At 34.9% G+C, this 13,668-nt stretch overlaps 1 protein-coding gene across 1 annotated transcript; it reads left to right on the forward strand.

Annotated features, from left to right (window-relative positions):
- Positions 1-6,160: 6,160 nt before the first annotated feature.
- LOC126978813 (uncharacterized) lies at positions 6,161-13,111 on the forward strand. Its single transcript, XM_050827896.1, has 5 exons — positions 6,161-6,200; positions 7,508-7,599; positions 8,349-8,420; positions 9,401-9,573; positions 10,978-13,111. Exons 1-5 carry the CDS (start codon positions 6,183-6,185, stop codon positions 11,199-11,201), a joined length of 579 nt encoding a protein of 192 aa, XP_050683853.1. The 5' UTR covers positions 6,161-6,182; the 3' UTR covers positions 11,202-13,111.
- Positions 13,112-13,668: the final 557 nt, after the last annotated feature.

Genomic DNA, 13,668 nt, shown 5'->3' on the forward strand with positions numbered 1-13,668 from the left:
CAAAGGGGCCACTGATATCTATACTAATCGCATCACGATAATTATTATCGACATTAGTAAGTAATGTTATCAGCTGAATCACGCGTTACGTCCCTAATGTATTTTATAAGAATGTAGCAAATTAAATAAATGATTGTTAGAATTAAGTTTGGCGTTTATGTTTATAAGATTATCGTATATCATTATTGAGCGGGTACCCGCGACATTACTACTACGATATATTATTATAGTAATACTTATAGTTAAGCTGTTCATTAACACGATTCGATTAAACCTCATTACTCCTCATTATTTGTATCTAAATGACAGGTCTTTTTATGTGACTATATGACAGATCTTGCTTGCAATCCCACAAAAACGGTAGAAAACTATCTAAACACATGATACAACCCCAATGACATCATACTGCACCCGTCAGCCGGCAACAAGAGAATGTCTCAAGTGAATCTAATTACACCGCCACCAAAACACAACATCAAGTGTACCTAGACAGGCAAAGCAAAAAAATCTACTACGGATGACGTCACAAATTGCTGTCGCGTAGGCGAGTGACCACTCCATGATACTTCAAAACAATATAATATTATGACGTTCGTTTTTTTGGTGATAAAGAAATCGATTAGAGTAATTTGTTATGATTTTAAAGTGATAACCCTCACTTTTAGGATTAATACACAAATTATATTTGAAAAACAAAATTTTATGAATGATGCGGGACTCGAACCCACGACCTCCGGCGTTCCGTGCCGGTGCTCTAACCAACTGAGCTAACCGTTCGAGTGTCGTATCGTTATAAAATCTTGTATGCTTTGTTCAACACTGGTTGTGGCTTCATCTACAGGATGTACTTTACAGTTGATAACCTGCACAACCCCAATATATGCATATTAGGAAATTGACTCTTGTAAATCTAAACAATTTAATATGTTTTTAAATTGATAACCCTCACTTTTAGGATTGAAAAAAACAACCACTCGAACGGTTAGCTCGGTTGGCGGCACGGAACGCCGGAGGTCGTGGGTTCGAGTCCCACATCGTTCATAAAATTTTGTTTTTCAAATTTTATTTGTGTATCAATTAGAGTGTTTTCAATGCGACTTAAGTTCGGGTTTGTGCACATTCAATTTATTTTACTGTAAGCTAACCGAACAACAGTTGTTTTAAAATAACTATCCCGAGAATTATTTATTATATTATTACATTACACTGGTTTTGAATTCTTAGTAAAAATAGGTATGTTTATAGGCACACGCGAATAGGGCAGAGAGGATATATGAGTTATCTGTTTTATTCTTAATATTTTCGTAACTCTTTTTTACATTCGTGTAGATATTGTGTTTCTGGGAAAGTACTGGGAGTACAACGACTAATTAACATCCTAAATCTCAAGGTCACGACGTCAATCTCGGACGGTACCGTGTCGTAATGGGCAGGGCGCGGCGTACCGCTTTCCATCAGACCTTCACAACACAACATCATTCTTGTCATCTCATATAAAGAAATCAAAAATTATAATTTTTGATTTTTTTGAGATTTGAAATTTGATTTGATTTATACATACCTACCATTAACCTTTGTTATTCATACAATATTTTACCGTTTATATAAATATCCGTACCTAGTTAAAATAAAGTCTAAAAATCTGATATGCGTATATTTATTTATAAATGATTTAAGTTATCACCGTTTCAATCAATATCTTTGCTGTAACCTTATGCTATTAAACTTAATGGTTTTCATCGTTGGTTTTAACATTACTTGTTTGAGTTAAGCAATATGATCTCTTGGCAGTTTTATTATAAGTGTTTAGTGATTTTTTCTTTACTTATGTGCAACGTTAAGAAGGGATATGGGGACTATTTACAATGAATTTATCACACTTTAAGCAAATGCGATGAATTTTTACTACTGTGCTAGCTAAGTCACAACTCAGATAAAGAATGCGACATTGTGTGTGCAATAGAAAAAAATCACTTCGAGCTAATTTACAAAATGTCTTATATTACATTGTCTCAAACTTTTTCGTCTGTGTGTTGCATGTCGCGTGACCATCGGGCAGCGCTTATAGTTCGCATATTGGATGCAATTGTGTTCGGGTGGAAGAGAAAGTTCGAAGTCCACACACTTGATAAAGTTTTTTTTTATTTTATGAAAATGTAAAGCATAATATATAAAATTGTTTTTTTTCTATGCTGATATTAATATCTATGTTATTTTGTGAAAAAAAGTTTCACTTGCATCGTGGTTTCATAAAACCACACAATTGCTTTCTTTATTTTAAATTATTTTTAAGGAATTTTTACATAATAGAATGTAGGAATTATTTACCTATTTCTTTCATTACTGCGTTTCGGTCTGAAGGGCGCCGTAGCTAGTGAAATTACTGGGCAAATGTGATTTGATATCTTATGTCGTGAGGTGACGAGCGCAGTTGTAGTGCCACTCAGAATTTTTGGGTTTTTCTATAATCCTGACCAGCACTGCATTGTAATTGGCAGGGCGTATCAATTACTATGAGCTGAACGTCCTGCTCGTCTCTTCCCTTATTTTCATATAAAAAAAAATATATAGGATTTAAAGTTATCGCAAATAGTCACCCCTATCCCCTCCTAAAGGCAATACTTCAAATTACCTATAACTTCACACTGTTTCTTCTGCATATCAATGATATGTTGGACACCGGTAACAAACTTTGCTATACAGAATAAACATGGGCCATGTGGGTCTCTCACGGAAAATCATCGACCAGTGCCGGGAGAGACTTGTGGCGCATATCGAGTCCACTCTTGAGAAGGTCGCGGAATGGGGAAAAATGAACCTGTCTAATTAAACTCCTAGAAGACTTGAGTTTTCGCGTTTACCACTAAAAAAACCATTTGTCGTATCACCGCTCTTCGACAACACCTCCCTTAAAGCCTCACCTAGTATCGGAATACTGAGTGTCGAAATCTCGAACGATTTCCGATTCCTCGGTCATCTGGAGGGCAAAGCCAAATTGGCTTCGAAGAAACTGGGCGTCATTAATACAGCACGGAAATACGTAAGCCATCCCACATTCTAGCGCTCAACCGCATCTATCACGGGGAGAGTTCCAAAGAGCTGTTTCACCTGATTCCCACCGCCGAATTCCACCTTCGCATGACACGCCACAAGTATCATAACCACCATCAGTCCTCCACAGTGAGGTTTTTTTTAAGAAACTTTCTTCCATGCACAACAGAGCTGTGGAATGAGCTTCCTTGTGCGGTGTTTCCAGGACGATACGACATGGGTACCTTTACAAAAAGCGCGTACACCTTACAACAAGTATGTATGTACAAGCGAGTATGTGGGCGGCGGTGATCATTTAACACCAGGGTACCCGTACGCTTATTTGTACTCCTTTTCAGTAAAAAACCCTGTATTTTATAATATTTAATGTCTAATGGTGGCAGTTCAACGTAGCAGAAGTTTGTACACCTAGCTCATGAACCGACTCAACATTTTTTAAGGCGCAGTGTTGGTAGGATGACCGACGATCTGGTCAAGATCGCCGGAATACATTGGACGAGGACCGATCGTCGTGGAAATCTTTGGGAGAGGCCTTTGTCCAGCAGTGCACGTCTTCCGGCTGATGAAAAAGAAGAATTTTATTTCATACTAGCTGAGCCGGCAAACGTTGTTTTGCATATAAATTATTATTAGATTTAGACCGTTTCATAGACATTGCAACATTATTTTATTTTTCTAAAATAAAAGCAGCCCCAGTTATTCCTAATTACATCAGCTACCTGCCCATCAAAGTCCCGTCAAAATCGGTCCAGCCATTTCAGAGATTAGCCGGAACAAACAGTCAGACAGACAAAAATAGTAAAATATGTTATTTTGGTGCACGTACCGGATATATATTCATATACATACATGTAGTAAAAACGGTTATTTCAATATTACAAACAGACACTCCAATTTTATTTAATATTATTGTTATTATTATATTTACAAAACCTCTTTTTCACACTTTTCTTTATGAAGTACAATTGTCAAACTACGACATTTTATTAATAGCATATCGAAACATACTATGTCAAAGATCTCTGAAAATGAACTAAACACAGCGAAAACAAATAAAGGTTAAAAATGCTACAACGAATGAAGCTGTTTCATCACCAACATGGATAACAACTCATGTACTCCATGTCAAACCTTGAAACAATATTAACAGGCCTTGTGGCGTGCGCATGGTTGTGGCGCCTCGGAAGTACCATTTACTCAACTTACTCATTTTCGGATACAATAACGCCTGAGTGTCTGGGTGCTCGAGTCAAGATCTTCCTCACCGCTCTTCAGATTCTTACCATGGTAGCGCTCAGTATTATGCCTCTATCGCAGTTTCCCCGCATCAGTTTGGCCAACAGGTTGTTCAGTATACCTTCTCAAGCATATTCTCTATACTACGTGAATGCCTACGTGGCCCCAATATTTGACAGCAAAAGAGTTACGATGGTTCTCTATCTATTAACATTACTTTCCATAATTTACACTGCGTATCAAATTAATGTAGATTGGAACAGAATTGAATAACAGAGATCTTTTGAATACAAAATGTTTTATTTTTCACTCATATTTATTAAAACTTGAGAAATTTATCTTCATGGAGAATGTAACCAAACTGACTAACAAATGGTATCAATTAAAATACTAGAAATCGCTTAAAAGGGTTTGTTCTATCCTACGTCGTAAAGACCTCTCAGATTAGTTTTTAATAAATTTCTGTGAGAGCACACCTTTGATTGTGCAAGCTGATTTGAAAAAAGTCAATATATATTGCATAATGTTTTGTAGAAAAATAGGAGAGGACTTTTATAAATAAACAGAGTCAGTCTGGAATCCGCCATCTTCATTATTGTTATATTATGTTGTTATAGCGACAATGAGATACACAGTCCACTGACAGACGTACACTTGGGTGGACGGACAGTAATAGAGTTTTCGACCTTCGTTTGATTTGCGTTCTCTTAGCCATGTCTCATCAACCTAGAACCACTGCAGTTGGACTTTTGTTCTTAAAATTTAATATCCTATCAGAATGTTCCTTAAAATAATCACACTTTGAGTGAACGCCACGGATCCAGATGGTGACAGATTTGTAGCGCCGATATCAGATAATACTAGCGGATGTAAAAGTGATCATTCTGTTCACAGAGTACTGAATCTCCAACAATTCAAGTAGTTCTGTGTTGCAAGCGGTCAAATAGTCCGAGCTGGCTGTATCAGATATTAATAAGAATAAGGGCCGATTCGGTCCTGGCACTCGCCGGCTGCTACCGCGGCACGCTACGCTCGGCTTGTGCGTTTAGATTAACAGTGTAAAGTTTGTGGGACCTACTAGTGAATAAAAGCCGATTTGCTTGGATAACAATTAGTTGATTATACTAATGTATAACTATTAAATAATGACTATATAATAAAAACAAGAAACAGACCAATCAGAGACGGCCACATAAACTAACGACCACTAAAATTGTCAAATATCATTGTTTTACAATATCACTATAGTGTACCCGTGACCTTTACAATGTCATTAAACAAGACCGTTAAATTGTAAGAAATGAAGTCGATTGACAATCTACCGTTTAATTATAATATCATAAGTGAAATTATAATATTACTAGCTGACCCAGCAAACGTTGTATTGCCGATATTAAACTGTTATTAAGTAACTGTTGACCGTAGATGGGTGAAAATTTGAAGTTGTATGTATTTTTTAATGCTAACTCATAATCAAATAAATTAAAAAAAAAAATGTCAAAAAAATTAAAAAAAAAATCGTGTGGACCACCCTTAACATTTAGGGGGATGAAAAGTAGATGTTGGCCGATTCTCAGACCTACTCAATATGCTCACAAAATTTCATGAGAATCGGTCAAGCCGTGTCGGAGGAGTACGGGAGCGAACATTGTGACACGAGAATTTTATATATAAGATACCTAACAATATACCTACATCACTAATCAATGGTTAATGTTTAAAACATGGAAAAAAATAAAGTAATTCTTCGTTTTAGTATCTGTATGTAAAATAATAATTAGTAAAGTTTCATGTAAACTCTAATAGAATTGTACCTGAGCGTGTTGTTAGTATAAAAGTAATAATTTCATGCAGAGCCGGCAGTGCAGCTGCTTACGTTCGTACCGCATACTAATATGTCTAAAGAAATACTTGTAAGTACATTATTATAAAAAATATTGAAGTTCTCGCATATAAATTGAATTAAAAATGTACGCTTTAAAAAGTATTTTAATTCTTAAGTAATTTATAAACTGAGAATTTGTCGACAATAATTATTCTGTGGACGTTAAAAAGTTCATTGGACTTTTTAAATTAAAGTTATTAAAATCAATCAATTAATACACTTGATTTATAATCGTCGTAAATGTATCAATATTTAATCAAACAAAATATAAGTATCCCGGTAATTTTAGTTATGTCCTATGGCCGCAGTAATGAAAATATTTAATACCTATCAATCCTGGATAAATTTTCAAGTAAATTCGACGTCTTGAAGGGGTGTTCAATAATTGTATTACATACATAGACACAGGTTAATATTAATATTATAACGTATAAATAATATAGCGTATAAAATAGCCTTAATCACATGGTGTTATTACATTAGCTACCTGATAGAAAAGATCGTTTACCAGACCAAAACGACATAAAAAAAAATCAATAGTGTTTTCTTAATTGAATTTCGACATGATTGTGGTTTGAAACGTTTTTCTGGAATTACGTCCAATTATTATCGCTATGGATGAGGGCAGCGCAGGACTGAACGTCGTGGCGATCTTTTTTTGTCCAGGAGTGTACGTCTTCCAGTTGAAATGATAATTATTGCCTTGTATATCTTATATTATTTAGAGATACCAATTTCAATCAATGTATTGAGTAGTGTATTTTTCCAGTACAATATTCTCTACAGTCTACAGTATATTGATCATCCGACATGAAAATACATACCGCTATATTATATTTCTCAATTATTCAGAGACTTCAGTGTTACGGCCATTCCCAATATACTATCTACAGATAGAGATAATTTACTACCTTCTACTGTCAGTAATTAGCTGTCAATAATCTGAAGCTGTCCCAATATACCCGATAAGTCATTATTATCGCCTTATATTAGGACGCATGAATTGCAATTTCCATACAAACTTTATATCGCTGGTAAGTTTATACGTCGTCCCATTGACAGACAGCGTGCACGGATAAGGCGAGTTATCGTCAATAAGTTTATTGGGACAGAAAAGTCAACGATAGTAACGATTTTTATCTCAAGTAAGAGATAGACTTAATATTGGGAACGGCCGTTAGAAATAATTTGCCGCTTAAAGAATCTGATGGCTGGGTAATATTTCCACTTTAGAACTTTCCAGTGCGGATCCTATGAGGTCAGCGCAGCAAGCCAGTTACGTTCCATTTTACGGTTCCTTAAAGTTGGATACTAATAATATATTTCTCTTCACAGATATACAGTTTTTTATTTGTTTGCTGCAGCAATCTTTCGGTAGGAGATGAAAACGCCACAAACATCCACAACTCTACGCCACCCAAAGATATGTGAGTGTTTACTCAAAAACTCAGATTTTTAAATAAAATAGGAGGACAAGGGAGCCCACACTGACAGAAGTGTATTTAAAGCTGAACCCGATCTTCTAAACTACCGCATATTAATGAACTTGTAAAAGCAACTTAATAAAATTTGTCAGGCAAGTGCGCTCGCTAATGTCTGTTATATTAACGGCCGTTCCCAATATTCAGTCTATATCTTACTTGATATAAAAATCGTAACTTTCGTTGTATTTTCTGTCCAAATAAACTTATCGACGGTAACTCACCTTATTTGTACACGCTGTCTGTCAATGGGACGATGTGTAGCTTACCACCGATAGAAGTTAGTATGGAAATTGCAAATCACGCGTCCCAATATAAGGCGATAAGAATGACTTGTCGGGTATATTGGGATAGCATCAGATTATTGACATCTAATTACTGACAGTAGAAGGTAGCAATTTATCTCTATCTGTAGATAGTATATTGGGAACGGCCGTTAGTGTATAGGTACGTCGGATTTTTGTTGTACCTACTTTTTATTTTTCAAATCATAAATCGACCTCGGAATTTCCAGTTTAAATCTAAACGCTCGGCTTATATTGCTCCAAATAACATCATTTTTGTTTACAAAAGTGCAGAAAAAGATTTAAGTTCACCGGCATGTACTAGATGTATTAAATCCATGAAGTATGGCCACGTCCCCGTTGTTCAGTGAATTTTGAAAGTATCGCTTAGTGTATTGCGTCTTGTTGAAGGTACGTCGTTCGAGCAACAATATATCAAGTTGGAATATTAACGAACAGAACCAACGATACAGCGGATTCCACGTAAGTTGAAAAAAAATTTGAAAAAATTTAGCTTAAGAGCATGTTTACTGAGTATAAAAATTAAAAAAAAATCTTTCAACAGTAGATAGTATTATTTTAATACGAATGAATACAAATAATAATGAGAATTTTAAAACAATATTATGAATAGAACGAACTCTATATATTTGAAAACTATTTTTATTTAATTTTATTATTATTCAAATAATGTAGTTTGATAGTATCTAATGCGCTGGAATATATTTCATCCAATTATGATGAAACTCAAAAGTTCTGGTAACACAAAACTTATAAGTGCTTATAAGATAATATTGTAAAAAATATGTCATATTTTCGTAATATATATAATACTAGCTGACCCAGCAAACGTTGTATTGCCGATATTAAAATCGCGATACAAAAGTAACTGTTGATCGTAGATGGGTGAAAATTTGAAGTTGTATGTATTTTTTAATGCTGACTCATAATCAAACAAATTAAATAAAAATGTCAAAAAAAATAAAAAAATTAATTCGTGTGGACCACCCTTAACATTTAGGGGTATGAAAAATTGATGTTGGCCGATTCTCAGACCTACTCAATATGCTCACAATATTTCATGAGAATCGGTCAAGCCGTTTCGGAGGAGTACGGGAACGAACATTGTGACACGAGAATTTTATATATAAGATATCCTTCATTGAATATCACTCTCTTTTAATATAAGTCAGCTTCAATTTCGTTTGATCATGATTGTTTGTCATGACCCCTTAGGAGTTGGATATTATTCACAAAATGTCTTTAAAATGTCGTGCACACTTTTTTATTTTCTAAATTAGAATGTTATTTCTTACAGTATCGGTTAACATCGGTCTAGTCATTCCGAATATTAGCCGTAGCAATCGTACATTGGGACAGATAACAATTTTATGAAACGGGTTTTAAGCCAAGTGGCATAATGAATATATAACATACTTATGATTTTTATCTCTTTCTTTTAGCGGTCAACAAGAAGCCATAACGTGGTATCACCACAACGGATCCAATATTAACTTGCATTCGATCCCAACGCCGATCCTCACCAACGTCACAGCTGAGAATGTCGTAGGAACTTCACCAGTGACGAACAATACCTTTCCATGGACATTGAATAATATGCTACCACCAAAATCTGGTAAATTTCGTTCACATAAATTCGATGTTTTGTATTTTTCTTGTCTTTCCTTGTAACCGATTAGCAGAAAGCAACATGTTCTTAATATTATGTATAATAATCGTAATTATATTAGTTACGCACCTGACTTCGTTAGTTTTGATAATATCTAAAGTCAGAATGCAACGTCTTGTTTTTAATAGCATCTCCCTATTATTTGTAACAGGATCTCTAATTATTTTTGATGTGAAACATCTATAGGCGATTTTAAATCAGATAGTTGGCGTGGCGATAAAGGCAGTGGCGACGCATCGCCACGCTATAAGATGGAATATAGTTTACGTAGTCTATTTTAAAATATATTTTTTAAATAATTTCTTGGAAATATTTTTTAAACATTTCTTTGAATGTTTTTTTACATATTTTTTACTCAGCATTCCATGTAATGTTTTTTTTGGAAATACTGTTTTTTAAATATTTTTCGATTGATTTTTTTTTAAACTTTATCCGTTGATGTTTCATTTCTACTATGTGCTGGGACGCACACATTTCGATTATTTACTTTAGCTTTCATATTATTTTGTGTAAATAAAAAGAAAACTATCTGAAACTTATTCATGTCAAGTTGAGGATAAGTTTTTCAAGGAATGTTGTTCAAGGTTGCCAACTTTCTCCTCAAATTTTCAACAAATTGTCGCTAACAACAACTTGTCGTTAGGTCGGTGGCAATATATCTGACACCGACTAGTTGATCAGAAACTCAGTCTATCGAGAATCCTATCGTAATCTATCCTTTTATGCAAATTACCTGGAGGTACATGTTAATTTCAATGTTTTACATCTGCCAGGCGTCCCATGATGGCTCACGTTTTTTTGCAATAAAATAAAGCCCCTGCTACTCAGTCATAATATATGATTTTACTGTAAAATTAACGCATTAATATATATTTTATTTTGAACAATGTGTTATGTTTTTAAAGTAATAACTCTCACTTCTGGGATTCTTTACATAAATAAAAATTGAAAACAAAATTTTATGAACGATGCGGGACTCGAACCCCAGACATCTCGCGTTCCATGCGATCGTACCGTTCCAGTGATCCAACCGTTCGAGTGACAACAAATTGTTTAGATTTAGCAAGAGCGATATCTCAAGTCAATTTCAAATTGGGGATGACCAAGTTATCAACTGTAAAGTAGATCCTGTAGATAAAGCCATAACCTGAGAGTTGAACACAACATAGCATACAAGATTTTATGATGATGCTTCACTCGAACGGTGGGCTCAGTTGGAAAGAACGCTCCCACGGAACGCGAAAGTACGCGGGTTCGAGTCCCACATCGTTCATTAAATTTTGTTTTCAAATTGTATTTGCATATTTATTTTGTTCTTCTCTGATAATCTCATTGTATTTTTAATTTCAGCGTCTATCAGAAAAGTTCGAGGTATTGTTCCAGTTCCCGCTAATATCACCAAGGGTGCAGTGGTGATACCATCAGCAGCTGGCGTACAGTCTATAGCGTTACCACCTTTACTTACTCTCAATAACAATTTATCTCACATACCAGTTCCTATACCGAACGTATCCGTTGTTAGTTACGCAAAAATCAATACTTTAGTCCGTCAGCCAGTGAACCCAACAAACTAACCAGCAACGTTACCATAGCATCCATTGAATTTACACCAGACTTCTAGACAAAACTGTATAGTGTAGACTGTAGGCTGTAGGCGTTTGTATCCTATTTGGTTTCAGACAGATGATAAAATTTAATAATTATAATTAAAGTTTATTAGAGCTTTTTTTCGGCCGTTCCCAATATACTACTACTTCAAATAGAGATAAATTACCACCTTCTACTGTCAGTTATTAGCTGTCAATAATCTGATGGTGTCCCAATATACCCGATAAGTCATTCTTATCGCCTTATATTGGGACGCATGAATTGAAATTTCCATACAAACTTCTATCGCTGGTAAGCTATACGTCGTCCCATTGACAGGCAGCGTGTACGGATAAGGTGAGTTACCGTCGATAAGTTTATTGGGACAGAAAAGTCAACGATAGTTACGATTTTTATCTCAAGTAAGAGATAGTCTGAATATTGGGAACGGCCGTAAGAAGACCAGAATAGCTTTATGCAGACGTATGTTTTGAAGAAATTATGCCATACGTTGGGGACGCTGTATGTACCTCTAACTCTTTAAATTTAACACGCTGTCTGTCAATAGGACGACGTATAGCTTACCTTAGCGATATAAAGTTTGTATGAAACTTGCAATTCGCGCGTCCCAATATAAGGCGATAAGAATGACTTATCGGGTATATTGGGACAGCTTCAAATTATTGACAGCTATTACCGAATGTAGCTCTCTCTGTGGATATTATATTGGGAACGGCCGTTAGCCCTTTATAATGTCGGCCCTCACCAAATAAAGAGATTCTGGCTTCACCTGAAAATAAAAGCTTATTCCAATCTACATCTGTATGCGTTGCACAATTTAAAAAAAACCTTAATCTCGATAAGGTGCCCACGGATTAATTTAGGACCCCTAGCTGGTATTCGATTGTGTATATCGACTTCTTTCCATTCTGTTCCATCCACCAAACCGATATAGGGTTGCAAGATGGCAATCGAATACAATAATTGTAGTACGATATATTTGGTAGGTCTGAGAATCGGTTGCATCAAAATTTTAATAATAATGATTTTTTTAAATATGTTATATGCCAATACGACGTTTGCTGGCTCAGTTAGTAAAGATATAAAATCTCAACCCACGCAATTAAATTAAATAAAAACTCAGGACTGACTAACTTAAGACAAGACGATCATGACGTTAAGCTGATGATAATTGATACACCCTGCCCATTACAATGCAGTGCCGCTCAGGATTCTTGAAAAGTCCAAATATTCTGATCGGCATTACAATTGCGCACGTCACCTTAAGACATAAGATTTTAAGTCTCGTTCGTCCAGTAATTCCACTAGCTACGGCGCCTTTCAGACCGAAACAATAACGTTTACAGATTACTGCTTCACTGCAGAAATAGGCACCGTTGTGGTACCCATAATCTAGCCGGCATCCTGTGCAAAGTAGCCGCTGTAGTATCCCGCTGGTAAAAAAATATTACCGATTAAAGACTTTAGGCATTTTAATTGATAGTAAGCTATGCTTTGCATACCAAACGGATAAAATCTCAGTTATAATAAATTTTCGCCATGGCAGCTCATGAAAATAGTAAAAGAAAATAGTGGTTACAGCATACAACTGCTAGCCAGTTAATAATTTATGATAATACAGTGTTACCTGCATGTACCCAATGGTACCCGTTGTGTAAGTGTAAATCAGTGGGAAACATAATAATTTATTTGGTTCGTGCGCCATGTGCAAATAATTAATATCGATTGGAAAACATATTTACAGCTGTTTATTAGCTACCAACCATACTATTTTATTTAAGTGATTAATTTGTGGACAACAAAATAAAATATGTTTAAAACAATACTATATATACTATGTCATTCATCATTATGCATTCTGCTCATGTACATTAAACGCTGTTTGTTTTCATTTAAATAAAAAAAATCATACAAAAATGAGAATATTATTTATTAGCACCTTTTTTTCAAAATCCTCGATTATTATATTACGTATTAGTATTTTATAACACATATACCAGCATAAGACAAGGTAAGTAAATCATTTTAAGATTTGATACCGTCATTATTTTATCTAAGATATAATACATACCAGCTTTGGTATGTAAATATATAATATTTTTTTTTACCAAATATCAAGACAACGAAAAGTATAAAACAAAATTGTACGCCATATTTCGATTTACAATCGGCGCCAAATTGAAGGGTTAAGCTAATATTCAGTTCTGTATCTTTGCGAACCTTTGCGGTTAAACAATAATTGACATAGACACTGGTATTCAATAATATTATGTCCTATGGAATATTATTATGAGGCAATGAAGCCGATATAAATGCCATTTTTGTACTACAGAAGACATTTATTCCTGCAACTTTTAACTTACAGGAGAGAATGATTGAGCGACAAATTAAAATGAATTTAGAAAACTGAATTTAAAAATATTTATTTCACAA

This window comes from Leptidea sinapis, chromosome Z (genome assembly GCF_905404315.1).
Source record: "Leptidea sinapis chromosome Z, ilLepSina1.1, whole genome shotgun sequence".
In the NCBI taxonomy this organism is placed as follows: Eukaryota; Metazoa; Arthropoda; class Insecta; order Lepidoptera; family Pieridae; genus Leptidea; species Leptidea sinapis.

What these genes read in the sequence shown, in the direction of transcription:
- LOC126978813 (XM_050827896.1), top strand. An exon ending in TCTACGCCACCCAAAGATAT is followed by an intron (nt 7,600 to 8,348) that starts GTGAGTGTTTAC and finishes GTCTTGTTGAAG; the next exon opens with GTACGTCGTTCGAGCAACAA. An exon ending in AACGATACAGCGGATTCCAC is followed by an intron (nt 8,421 to 9,400) that starts GTAAGTTGAAAA and finishes TCTTTCTTTTAG; the next exon opens with CGGTCAACAAGAAGCCATAA.